The 13,739-nt window shown below is 46.2% G+C and overlaps 1 protein-coding gene across 1 annotated transcript in view; it reads right to left on the bottom strand.

Moving 5' to 3' along the window:
* The window catches only part of DYTN (dystrotelin), a 29,378-nt gene extending 20,799 nt beyond the window's left edge, over positions 1–8,579 (bottom strand). Inside the window, exons 1-6 of the mRNA XM_053376586.1 lie at positions 8,465–8,579; positions 7,617–7,818; positions 5,400–5,485; positions 3,711–3,808; positions 1,975–2,046; positions 280–443 (exon numbers count right to left, since the gene is read on the bottom strand). Of these exons, the coding sequence (XP_053232561.1) occupies positions 280–443; positions 1,975–2,046; positions 3,711–3,808; positions 5,400–5,485; positions 7,617–7,818; positions 8,465–8,561 (719 nt within the window). The 5' untranslated portion in view covers positions 8,562–8,579. The remainder of the gene's footprint in view (positions 1–279; positions 444–1,974; positions 2,047–3,710; positions 3,809–5,399; positions 5,486–7,616; positions 7,819–8,464) is intronic.
* Positions 8,580–13,739: the final 5,160 nt, after the last annotated feature.

Below are 13,739 nucleotides of genomic sequence, written 5' to 3'. Positions count from 1 at the left end.
TTGCTGCAGAAATGTGGAGAACTGAATTTAAGATTGGAAAAAAATGAGAAATAAAATGAGAAACTGACTTATCCTCCCATCCTTAGTGGGGGATTCACAGAAACGGCTCAATTCACTTGAGAGGAATTTCCATGAGTAAATGAAACAATAAACACCAAATGAAAATTTCCTATACCTCCATGAAACTAGATTCAGCCACCCCTCAAAACTAGATTTGTTGTGCAATTAAGCGGCTGAATCTTTGAATAGCACTGGCCTAGTTATTATGATACAACACACCTTAGTCCAGTGATGGGAAAGCTCTTGCAGATGTTACATTTGACCTGGTGTTTGACCATTTCTGTCGCTGACAATCTGTAGCAGGTGGGGAGCCAGAGAAGGATGGCAGGTTCAGACTGGAGCCAAGCTAAGAACCTCTCTTCATCAACTGCAGAACCCAGAACCTGAAGGAGAACACTAGTCCTTAGCTCAAACAATAACTTTGTCTCAGGCACAACATGTAGCACAAAGTCTGGCTTTTCATTGGAAAAGATCACTCTAAAAACTAAACCACAGGTTTTCTACGAGTCTGTGTTGAAATCGCATCTATAATTGCAAAAGAATCCAAATAAGACATACTTAAAGGTAAAGGGACCCCTGACCATTAGGTCCCTGCGGCGCTCATCTCGCTTTATTGGCCGAGGGAGCAGGCGTACAGCTTCCAAGACATGTGGCCAGCATGACTAAGCCGCTTTACCTTCCCAACAGAGCCGTTTACCTTCCCACCAGAGCGGTACCTATTTATCTACTCGCACTTTGACATGCTTTCGAACTGCTAGGTTGACAGGAGCGGGGACTGAGCAACAGGAGCTCACCCTGTCGCGGGGATTCAAACTGCCAACCTTCTGATCGGCAAGTCCTAGGCTCTGTGGTTTAGACCACAGCGCCACCCGCGTCCCTTAAGATATACTTAGAGACCCATTAAAACCAATGCTCTTAGGTTAGCCCTCTCACTGATGTCCATGGGTCTACTCTATGACTCAGTTGAATACAACTCTCTGGTTTTGGAGCTAATCTCTATCATGGCCAGGGCTGGCCCACCCATGAGGCAAAGTGAGGCGACTGCCTCAGGCGGCAGTATCCACAGCAGCAGATCCCAATGTAGATCTTTACCCCACCCCCTAATTTCTGATGTAGATCTTCGCTCACCGCATCTTCCTGGCCAGGAGGGGGCATCAGTTTTGTGATTCACCTCAGGTGCCAATGGCTGCTAAAACAGGCTGGCGTCCTTGAAATGGAGAGGCTGCTCTCACTGAGGGTGGAGAAGGCAACTGAGACAGTTCTTTCTGAAGACACAGCTCTCCTGCTGAAGCAACAACTCAGTTCTGCTCTTAGGGAGTCTCCAGCCTGAGTCTTGCATGGAACAATCCAGGCAGGGCTGACCCACCCATGGGGCAAGGTGAGGTGACCGCCTCAGGCGTCAGGATTCACAGAGGCAGCAGATCCTAATGCAGATCTTTATTTCCCCCTTGTTCCTGATGAAGATCTTCACTCAGCCCTCCTCATAGCTGTCAACTTTTCCCTTTTCTTGTGAGGAATCCTATTCGGAATAAGGGAATTTCCCTTTAAAAAAGGGAAACGTTGACAGCTATGGCCCTCCTTCCCTGATGGGGAGGGAGGTGCCATTTTGTGGTTCGCCTCAGGTACCAAAATGTATTGTGCCAGGCCTGTATCCAGGGTACCAGTGAAGCCTCTACTGAGGTCTTTGCTCAAAAAGGACAGCATATCTTTTGTGACGGTGATAGCGGTCTTCAAGGTCCTTAAGATGTGGGCTTAATTGGATCTGGTCTCTTACAGTTCAGGAAATCACTCTGTTTTGTGACAGAAGAATGAAGGGACTGCGCAATTAAGTAACATAACTCAGAAGTGCATTTTCTGCCAGTGAAGATGGTTATATATGACCCAAGCTACCTTTGATACTGTATTTTAACTCACCCCACTGAAACAACTCTTCAGTGCAATTTCCACGTTAGACAGGTTACGGCGTTCTCCCACGACTGCCAGGATCTGCAAAACACATTGTCACCATAAACCCTCAGCAAAAGACCACCGCCATCACACGGAATGAGAAGAGGCTATATAAAAATAAAGGGAAGTGAAAAAGGCATTTCCGCCCTGACAAAAGATGATGGGTTTTATTTAAGGTGTCACACCTGAAACTTTAACTCTGTGCATGTATGTTGGCATGTCAGTGCATCGTCATGACCTAGGGCTCTGGCTTCCCGCCATGAGAGGAAGAGGCTAAGGATTGAGAGGGCATATTAGACTGGGATTTAGCTTCAAAACCAGCCTTTAAGAGCCCTTCCTCTTCAGGAGTTCTGGCACCAAGGGAGCCCATGGTGACAGTGCCTCCCTCTTATCCAAGCATCCTTGGAATCTGATGTTTGTCCTTTCTTAACTAGCTGATTCATTCCTCCTTATTGTCTCACCCTCTCTGATCTGCAAATCTCATTTTTCCTATCTGATGACACTCAGCTCTATCTGCTGATGGATGGCCACACCGACTCGGCCCCGGACACACTGACCAGATGCTTGGAAGCTGTGGCTGGATGGTTTCGTGAGAGCTGATTGAAACTAAATCCTTCAAAGACAGAGGTCCTCTGGCTGGGTCAGAATGGTATGGGGATGAGGGACCAACTTCCTTCTCTTGCGGGGGCCCAATTAGTGCCATTGCCTTCCGTTAAGAGTTTGGGTGTAATTCTTGACGCCTCCCTTTCCATGGAGGTGCAGGTTACAGCAATAGCCAAGGCGACATTTTTCCACCTTCACAGCATCAAGCAGTTGGTCCCTTACCTTTCCCGCCCTGACCTGGCCACAGTGATCCATGCGACGGTCACCTCCAGGCTTGACTACTGTAAATCGCTCTACGCGGGGCTGCCCTTGAAGCTGCCCAGAAACTCCAGCGGGTGCAGAATGCAGCAGCGAGGCTCCTCACGGGGTCTCTGCCATGGGAGCATATTCACCCAGTGCTTTTCCAGCTGCATTGGCTCCTGGTGGAGTACAGGGTCAGATTTAAGGTGCTGGTTTTGACCTTTAAATCCCTTCACGGCCTAGGACCCTCGTACCTACGGGACTGCCTCTCCTGGCATGCCCCACGGAGGACCTTAAGGTCCATAAATAGCAACCCCCCTAGAGGTCCCGGGCCCTAAGGAAGTTAGATTAGCCTCAACTAGAGCCAGGGCCTTTTCAACACTGGCTCCAGCCTGGTGGAACGCTCTGTCTCATGAGACCAGGACCCTGCAGGATCTGATTTCTTTCCGCAGGGCCTGTAAGATAAGAGTTGTTCCGCCTGGCCTTTGGCTTGGAGTCAATTTGGTTCCCTCCCCCTTTTTCTTTTTTCCTTTCTCCTCCTGTGATGAGGCTGCATTTTAATGTTTTAATGTCGTATTTTAATCTTGTTTTTTAAGTTGTATTCATTCAACTTGTTTTTATTATTGGTTGTGAGCCACCCTGAGCCTGGCCTTGGCTGGGGAGGGTGGGGTATAAATAAAATTTATTATTATTATTATTATCTCTCAGTATTCTAGGAGACTCTGAAGTGAACAAACAAGGATGCTCTGGGAATAGCCGTCAATCAGATATCCATGTTAGGGCCATGTAGTTTTTCTCACCGGTCTGCTTCAGGAGATTCACCACTTCTCCATTTCCATGTTGCACAGTAGCTGAATTACCTGGAGTAAGTCTGTTAGCAGATTCCTCACACCGTTTCGAGAAATATGAATCCGGCTGGCGCTCCTTCCTGCACAGGTTGCGTAAAGCTGAAAGAGAGCTGCCAGCACCAGAGAATACCAGTCAGAATTCCTGAAGAGCCAAGAGAGTTATTTCCTAGCCTGCGTTCTTCAGGTCACGTATTGGGAGCCGGAAAAAAACGCACAGAGAAACGCAAGAAAACTTGGATTCCATTATCTAAGACGCATGTCGAAAAAGAAACATAAAAGAATTAAATGATACAGACTTCCAACAGATTTATAGTCCTCAAAAAACCGAGCTGAAGAAGGCGTTTACTCCGAAACAGGGCCCTGTCCTGGTCACTACTACTGAGTCGTACATCTGATTCACACTCCGGATACTCCTTTTCGGCCCTATTTGATTCTTTATTCTTTATTCTGATTCTATATAATATGGACTCCTTTTGACTGCCATTGAGACTTGTACAAAATAATTGTTGTATACTGGTATTTTATGTACCTTTATACTATATCACTGCATATTTGAAACTACATTATTTCTGCACTTAAACGTTTTACCTTAAAACTATCGTACTTACACGTTGTGTTTAAATTTACTATTAGCTTCAAACTGTTATTCTTAGCAGAATATATACGTTTTTCTTTTCAACTCTCGAGTAGGAATTATTCCTTATATTGAAACTTGTGGCCCGAGCTCTTGGTATATCCTTTTCAGGGTACATTTCCAAGCACAATTCAAAGTGTTGGTGCTGACCTTTAAAGCCCTAAACGGCCTCGGTCCTGTATACCTGAAGGAGCGTCTCCACCCCCATCGTCCAGCCCGGACACTGAGGTCCAGCGCCGAGGGCCTTCTGGCGGTTCCCTCATTGCGAGAAGCAAAGCTACAGGGAACCAGGCAGAGGGCCTTCTCGGTAGTGGCGCCTGCCCTGTGGAACGCCCTCCCATCAGATGTCAAAACGATAAACAACTACCTGACATACAGAAGACATCTGAAGGCAGCCCTGCTCAGGGAAGTTTTTAATGTATGATATTTTAGTGTTTTTTGGTTTCTATGGAAGCTGCCCAGAGTGGCTGGGGAAACCCAGCCAGATGGGCGGGGTACAAATAATAAATTATTATTATTATTATTATTATTATTATTATTATTATTATTATTATTATTGGAGTTGTAGCCCCAAAACATCTGGAGGGCTGAGTTTGGGGGTCCTGCTCTAACCACTATAACACCCTGGTGCAGTGACATGGCATGATTTTGTCTCTCTGCCATTTCCTTATTATACTCAGCCTTTGCCTCCAGGAACGGTAATTTTGGGTAATAATGGCACCCTGAGTGAGGTCAAAACTTGGTACCCCAATGGATCTTCTCAATTATGGATCTTCTGAATTTTGCACCCCTCGGCTCAGCATCCAGTGCAGGAGAACCACATCCAGTGCCCTAAATCCAGCACTGCTTGCCTCTACTGATGCAAAAAGGGAAACTGAGAGGTGTAAAGGAAACGAGAAACTGCATTTATTTCTGCTATTCTCTTTGGGCGGGCAGTTCATTTTTCACGTTTTCGTCTGTGCTAAGCAAGACTTGATTGCTTACTGTGCAAAAAAGCATATATGTTTGTCAGCACTCTGAGCCCAACTTGTTGCAGAGAATAAATACAGAAGAGCAATACTGCTTACCTCTATATTTGGTAAGCAGGCCATCCCCTGAGAGAGCAATTAGAGCAGCTGCAGCTGATCGGGGCTGGATAAAGCCCACTCCATTCCTACAATGTAAGAAAAAGGGGCAGGAAGCAAGAAGAAAATCAACAGCTGCTACATGAGCTATCTCCCAACTTTGGAATTTGAAGTTCCTTTTCCTGACCAAATAAAGGAGAAAGGTTCTACACCAGCACCAGGAATCTGCGGCCCTCTATATGAAAGGTAAAGGGACCCCTGACCATTAGGTCCATTTGTGACCGACTCTGGGGTTGCAGCGCTCATCTCGTTTAATGGCCAAGGGAGCCGGCGTACAGCTTCCGGGTCATGTGGCCAGCATGACTAAGCCGCTTCTGGTGAACCAGAGCAGCGCATGGAAACGCTGTTTACCTTCCCACCAGAGTGGTACCTATTTATCTACTTGCACTTTGACGTGCTTTCGAACTGCTAGGTTGGCAGGAGCAGGGACCGAGCAACGGGAGCTCACTCCGTCGCCGGGATTTGAACCGCCGACCTTCTGATCGGCAAGCCCTAGGCTCTGTGGTTTAACCCACAGCGCCACCCACGTCCCCCCTCTAAATGTAGTTTGTTTTATTTATTTGTATGCTGCCTTTACAACAAAATACAAGAGGTGTGGGTGTCCAGTAAGTCGATGTACAAAATGAGACAAATTCAAATGGGAGAAAAACCCACAATTAAGGAAACACATAACCCCCCCCCCATGCTGCTACTTCTGTGCCTTTATTATGCTGAGCTCCCAGTATCTCCTCCTTTCAGTAAGCAATAGCGTTACTTGGCATCAATAAACCAGGTATGCAATGTCACCCCCTCTACTAGGCACAGGTTGCCCACCTTAGGTCTAGAGCAGTGGTTCCCAACCTTTTTTTGGTTATGCCACACCTAAGCACCTCTAAAATCCTGATGCACCTCCCCCCAGTGACATATACAGTGGTACCTCAGGTTACAGACGCTTCAGGTTACAGACGCTTCAGGTTACAGACTCCGCTAACCCAGAATTAGTACCTCGGGTTAAGAACTTTGCTTCAGGATGAGAACAGAAATTGCATGGCGGCGGCGCAGTGGCAGCAGGAGGCCCCATCAGCTAAAGTGGTGCTTTAGGTTAAGAACAGTTTCAGGTTAAGAACGGACCTCCAGAACAAATTAAGTTCTTAACCTGAGATACCCCTGTAATTCTTATTATTCAAAAAGTGAACTCCTATTCACGTGGAGGAAGCTAAAAGGCCATTAAAGGTAAAGGGACCCCCTAACCACTAGGTCCAGTCGCGGACAACTCTGGGGTTGCGCTGCTCATCTCGCTTTATTGGCTGAGGGAGCCGGAGTACAGCTTCCGGGTCATGTGGCCTGCATGACTAAGCTGCTTCTGGCAAAACCAGAGCAGTGCACGGAAACGCCGTTTACCTTCCTGCTGGAGCTGTACCTATTTATCTACTTGCACTTGACGTGCTTTCGAACTGCTAGGTTGGCAGGAGCAGGGACTGAGCAATGGGCGCTCACTCCGTCGCCGGGATTCGAAACGCCGACCTTCTGATCGGCAAGCCCTAGGCTCTGTGGTTAAACCACAGCGCCACCTGCGTCCCATTAAGCCCATTAACTTGGTCTAACTCATTCTCAAATTGCCCCCCCCCTAAAAATAAAATTGCCCCCTGTGGGGGGGGGTGCCCCACACTGGGAACCACAGGTCTAGAGCCCATTACTGAGGCCAAGATACCATAATCTGCAACCTGAAAACAAACCAATATGTGTAGGCAGAGATACATGCCATGCCAAATCACCTCTAAAGGATATTTTCTCCACCTGTCGATCTGAAAATTGGCCCTAGTTTGGAATTTCCATATACAGTGGTACCTCTGGTTACATACTTAATTCGTTCCGGAGGTCTGTTCTTAACCTGAAACACCACTTTAGCTAATGGGGCCTCCTGCTGCTGCTGCGCCACCGCTGCACAATTTCTGTTCTCATCCTGAAGCAAAGTTCTTAACCCGAGGTAATATTTCTGGGTTAGCAGAGTCTGTAACCTGAAGTGTATGTAACCTGAAGCATATGTAACCCAAGGAACCACTGTATATTTATATCTAGAACCATGGATTTTAAAAAAACAAATGACCCAGGCATTTTTACATAAAAATGTGAAGCTGCCATAAATCTGCCATGGGACACTGGGTGTCTCTGTGTTGTCACCTGTCATACGCAGAAGTCAGGAGGCTCAGAGTTAGTTCAGCGGCCTTTGGCTCCACCTGGCCTGGCTTCTCTAATCTGGTTCTCTTAAACAGCTCCTTTAGCAGTCGCATGAGTTGCTCTACGGAGAGAGGCTTCTGCTTCTCTGCCCGGCATTTGTGGTTTGGCAGGATTTGCTGAATCAAAGAGACGTCAGTCAACTTGACTGAAAAATAAAGCAACAAATTAATTCCGAAGTCCCCCCAGCTCAACTCCGAACGAAGAAATTGTCATTCATTATTTCAGCTTCTCATGCTGCTTGGTTCATAGACCTCCTCCAAGTTAACTCAGATTTTGTAACTCTTAGTGACTGTGTTCAGACATCACAATAAACCATGGTTTTCACAATGGCGGGAATGAGTGTAGGCTTTTGCATTTCTGGTCCTCTTCTGGCACAGCTGTGAGGAGGAGTCTGGAAGCTTTCGTCCTCCTTTTTTCCATTAATTACAGCTTGTCATGTCATCTGAATTTGGACAAACTGTGATTAATCTTAACTGTGGTTTGCTTGAAACAAGCTAACTTCAAGCACTGGATTATGAAGCTGGTTTGATTATCAAACAATAGTTAAGATTATCCGCAGTTTACGATTTGGACAACATGCGAAACTGTGGTTAAACCAAAACTGAAGTGAAAGTTTCTTCTCTCCAGTTGGGAGCTTCGATGGTGTTTCATTTCTTCAGGTCTCCTTCCCACCTGTTTATCCAGATGAAAACATAATATGCTGAACCCTTAGAGCCATGCATTGCAGGTTCAGCACTGCATCCAACTCAGATCCTACCAAGTTGCACAGGAGGCTGGACTATTACACTTACGCTGGCATAGGCTTTGCACAGCACGGAGCTTCAGGGCTGTTCTGTAGACAGAATTCTCAATGGTATTCAGAGCCTCTGTGAAGAGAATGCAGAACATCAGGTAATCAGAGAGGCAGGCTCAACCTGATACATTTGGAAATACAGTGGTACCTCAGGTTACATATGCTTCAGGCTACATACACTTCAGGTTACATACTCCGCTAACCCAGAAATAGTACTTCAGGTTAAGAACTTTGCTTTAGGTTGAGAACAGAAATCGTGCTCCGGTGGCACAGCTGCAGCGGGAGGCCCCATTAGCTAAAGTGGTGCTTCAGGTTAAGAACAGTTTCAGGTTAAGTACGGACCTCCGGAACGAATTAAGTACTTAACCCGAGGTAGCACTGTGCATGGTTCCCCTTTAGTGCGTTCATTAACTTCTCTGTAGAAGGTTTACGACATCTGAGCTCTCAGTCATGGCTTCTTCTTGAGAGACTCGCTAGCCTGAAGATGTTTGTTGACCTATTTTGTACCTCATGCTATTATTAGGACTCTTTCCTCCCCTCATGTGCATTCCTACGTAGGTACTGATGCTGACCTGAAATGCCGTTCACTTTCTGTTTATTATGTTCCTTCCTTTTTCTTATGTACTTTCATCATTGTTGTTACCCTAACTCTATGAATACAGTGGTACCTCAGGTTAAAAACTTAATTCGTTCTGGAGGTCTGTTCTTAACCTGAAACTGTTCTTAACCTGAAGCACCACTTTAGCTAATGGGGCCTCTTGCTGCCGCCACTGCGCGATTTCTGTTCTCATGCTGAAGCAAAGTTCTTAACCTGAGGTACTATTTCTGGGTTAGCGGAGTCTGTGACCTGAAGTGTCTGTAACCTGAAGTGTCTGTAACCCAAAGTACTACTGTAGACAGTTTTGAAACAAGAAGGGGGGGGAGTGAACTGTTTGAAGGAAGGAACAGTCAGGGACATGAAAGGATTCTAAAATTTTCATAGGGACATTGTTGGCATCTGTCTGTCTCCAGAGACAATGGAGTGTGCCTCTGGGCACTCAAACTGCTCCCTGGGGTGAACACCTGAGCAGTGTGTATGGAGGTTTTGTTATGCCCAGGTGACTGGACTCGCAGATGTGGTCCAAAGAAAAGCAGAGCAATACGTTGGGCACCAGCATGGCTGCAGGAGTTGCGGGAATGAGGCGTACAAGGCTGCACCCGAATAGCTACAACCACGGGACTACCCAGTTTACTGCCTTTATTTACTTATTTTGGGCAGCGTGTTGCACCACGTGCTCTTTCCCCAGTGAATACCCACCAGTTGGTATTTGTTGGGGCCCCAGTTGGGCAGAAGCTTCACACTTCACCCTCAAATCTGCCAGCCCCAACTCTCTGTTGGACTTTGGCTTGCTTGGCTCACCACTCCAACCCTCTCTGCCCCAACTCTTGCCTTCTTCCTCAGTTATCAGGAACTCTGAGGCCTTACTGTCAATAGCCCTGTCTCTCTCCCTCCCCACTTCTTTCTCCAGATGTTCTTTGCCCAGTTTACCCAGCAGCTGTAAGCCCTGATACTGCATCCACGTTGGAGTGAAGCCCAGGGAGCAGCCTCTCAAGTAAGAGCATGTACGTGTGTGTGTGTGTATGTGTGTGTGTTTGTGTGTAACAGAGAGAGAGACAGGCAGACCGAAACAGAGACAGAGGACTCAGCTATACAGCTGCAAATGCAACATTTTAAGTACATTTTAATGCATTATTCAAATCTGACACTAGATGGCAACGGTGAGCTTATGGAAAATTCAATATATTTTTCATAACGTTTTTTGAAAAGGCATTTTCACAGCATTTTTTTATATGTGTCTGGATTCCACCAGAGAGACAAAGTGAGTGCATGATTGTGTACAGATTATAGCTTGGACGTGTGCCACAGGAAATACATATCCCAAAGGCAGGAGGGTGTGTGTGTGTGTGTGTGTGTGTGTGTGTGTGTGTATGAGGGCACTTTTTCCAGGTGGGACCATTGCCCGAATTAGCATAAGAGCCCCTCTGCTTTAAAAGCAAACCAAACGTTCAGACAAAGATCCAATTCCATTTGTAACAGGAGGCCAACGCATGAGATAACTGAAAACTTGTTGAGGCACACAAGACACCTTTTAATATTTACCTTGTTGGTCCAGATCCATCTTATTCAACTCGGAGACAGGAAAACAACTGTGGTGTCCCTGTAAGTAAATGAACTATGATAGAAAGTTGCAGCTTTCAAGCAGCCGCAAGAAAATACACAAGCAGCACAACACAAGCAAGGGCACAGAGTGATCAGCCTAGCTGGAACTAGATCTCAAACTCATGTCCTGGAAGACCAAACAGCAAAAGCGAGAACCAGCACAGTGTTAAGTAATGATCAGTAATACCTCTTATTTATGATAGGTCCAATAATAATACTAAAATATGTCTCCATAAAAAATTTAATAGCTTACCGTATTTTTCGCTCTGTAAGATGCACCAGACCACAAGATGCACCTAGTTTTTGGAGGAGGAAAACAAGAAAAAAAATATTCTGAATCTCAGAAGCCAGAACAGCAAGAGGGATCGCTGCACAGTGAAAGCAGCAATCCCTCTTGCTGTTCTGGCTTCTGGGATAGCTGTGCAGCCTGCATTCGCTCCATAAGACACACACACATTTCCCCTTACTTTTTAGGAGGGAAAAAGTGAGTCTTATAGAGCCAAAAATACGGTAATTTTAAGCACTCCCAGAATTGAAGAAATGCGTGGAACTATACAGCCGGTCATACTAGTGAACTGAAACGTGTTCAAAATGCTTGCCGATGGGACCTTTAAAACGTCAACACTGATTAAAGAAAGGCAGTCAAAAGAAACTATATAAGCAAATCAATGCCAGCCTTCTCATCCACGGTTCTGAATGACTCACAATTCACTGTGTGATAAGGAAAAATACAGCAGTGCCATTTGTTTGTGTAAAAAGAGCTATATCTGACGTTTCAGTAAGGTATGGCTTGCAACAACACACAAGGAACTTCAAGTTTCAACTGAGGCTCTTTAGTGTTATTTCCTGGGCCTTTTACACACATACAAACCATTCTTTTCCCAGGTCTTTATCACTACACAGGTTTCAGGACCCTCAGGTGCAAAGGTGAGGGATAAGTGAAGACGGCAGTTCTGCTGCAGCCTGGAAATACCACATAAAGTACAAAAGGTAAAGTACAGTAATCAAAAATATCACCTCCGTCATCCTTTCTTTCACTCTGCTGCCACCGCATACACGAGTTCTCCTTCAGGGAAGACCTTACCTCTGTAGTCGTCATCTACAAAAGGCCTGCAGGGGGTTCAAGGAAGACAAAACAGTCTGCCCTCCCATTATAAACTGACATCCCAGAGTTGGGGATAAGCGCAAGCCCTTGAAATAATTGGGAGTTTTCACTACTTTTACAGTGAAAACGCCCAGCTTCCTCGCAACTGTTCTCTTTTCACAGCAACAAAACCCCAAGGGCACTCAATTAATAATAAGAGATTCTGAATAATTGAAAATGGGCAGCGTCTTTGAACTATGTCTCCGAAGGCCTTTACGCACAGGTCTGCCCTGTCTTTCTGGAAAGTGAGACTTGAGCGTCTCCAGGTAGCTAAGAAACATGATGCTGCTATAGAGGCCGAGAAGCAAGAGAGAGCCATTATCAGTAACACAGGAAGAAAAACATGAAAGGGCAGCGAGCTACCGTCCTTGCGTCAAATTCACAAACTCCCCCTAAAGCAATAAAGAATTTCTTAAAAGCCGAAGAGATTATTTTAAGGACATAAAATGTACCTTTGCAACTCTCAAGATGAGTGGCCTCAAAAGTCTCAATGTAATGAATCAAGCTCTGGAACAATTAGGTTTCCTTAGGAAGGAACTTCCAAAAATTGCTTTTGGAATCCGATCCACCCTAATAAGTTTTAGGCATTTCATCATATTAATTTTTCCGATGAATATTAAATACAGGTACAAGCGTCATAGTCCCACGCTGGCTTTAGCTATTTCTGTGTATGCTTTTGGAAGACCAAGCCAAAAGACCGATACAAAAGATTTCTTTATTACAGTAATTATGTTGCTCTTGTAGAAGCACAAAATCCTGATTGTAGCAGCCCTTGAAGTTAACCATCTCATCTTCTAATTCCCTCTAGTGATGAAGTGGTTGACTATTGACAGGGCTGAAGCCAAGACAGGGTTACTGAAAAACATTAGGATGCTTGGAGAAACCTTGAGGTACCGTATTTTTCGCTCCATAAGGTGCACCTGACCATAAGGCGCACCTACTTTTTTGGGGGAGAATTCAAGAAAAAAAAAATGCGGCTCTTGGGAGCTTTTGCGGGAGGTGGGGGCAGTGAGAGAGCCTTGCTCTGTCCCTTCCCCCACCTCCCACAAAAGCCAGGGATAGCCACGCAAAGCCTCCCCAGGGCAACGGGATGAAGGCTCCCCGCTGCCCTGCAGAGGCTTCACGGGCTACCCCAGAGCTGCTCAGGAGCTTGTCGGGGGAAGCCCAGGTTTCCCCCACCCCCAGCCCCAAAAAGCAGGTCAGGGAGCAGCGGAAAGGCTGTGTGCAGCCTTCCCACTGCTCCCTGAGCTTGTGGGGCTGGCGGTGGGGGAAGCGCTTTCCCCCACCCCCAGCCCCAAAGAGCAGGTCGGGGCTGGCGGGGGTAGCCCAGGTCCCCCCCCCCCCAGCCCCAGGGACCACACATTCGCTCCATAAGACGCACAGACATTTCTTCTTAGATTTTAAGAGGAAAAAAGTGCATCTTATGGAGCGAAAAATACGGTATGCAGAATTGCAAATCATAGTTGTTTTCAGTGCTTGCCCGCTGCACTTTTCATTCTCACAACCCCCCTGTGCTTTAGTTTATGTGGAACCTATACAGCCAAGTTCAGCGTTTTTGCATCTTCTCGGATGCCCACCCCCACCCCTCTCAAATAATCCCCCAAGAAAGCGCCATTCCAGAAAGACTTACCTGCCGATCTGCACTTTCTTTTGCTTATAACCTATCCGAAACACTTCCTTATTTCAAAAACAGCAGCGTACCTGCGTTGTTCCAATGGAAATAAATCTCAAAGCCTTATTAAGGTTTCATCTTTATTAGAACGCACTAAAATGTCGCAAAGCGGCAAGCAAGCTTTTTCAGTTCTCCAGAGCTACATCTTCTTGAGGCTGGTTGTTGAGAAAAACACAACAAGGGGGCGAGGGAGGAAAGCTGGCTGTGAAGGAAAAGCCCCAGAATCAGCAGTCTTTAAAGCTGGAATGTAGAGGGTG

The sequence above is a fragment of the Podarcis raffonei genome, chromosome 1, assembly GCF_027172205.1.
Source record: "Podarcis raffonei isolate rPodRaf1 chromosome 1, rPodRaf1.pri, whole genome shotgun sequence".
NCBI classification, from domain to species: domain Eukaryota; kingdom Metazoa; phylum Chordata; class Lepidosauria; order Squamata; family Lacertidae; genus Podarcis; species Podarcis raffonei.
Note: the sequence above shows the minus strand (reverse complement) of the source record. Positions and strands in the feature narration are given on the sequence as shown.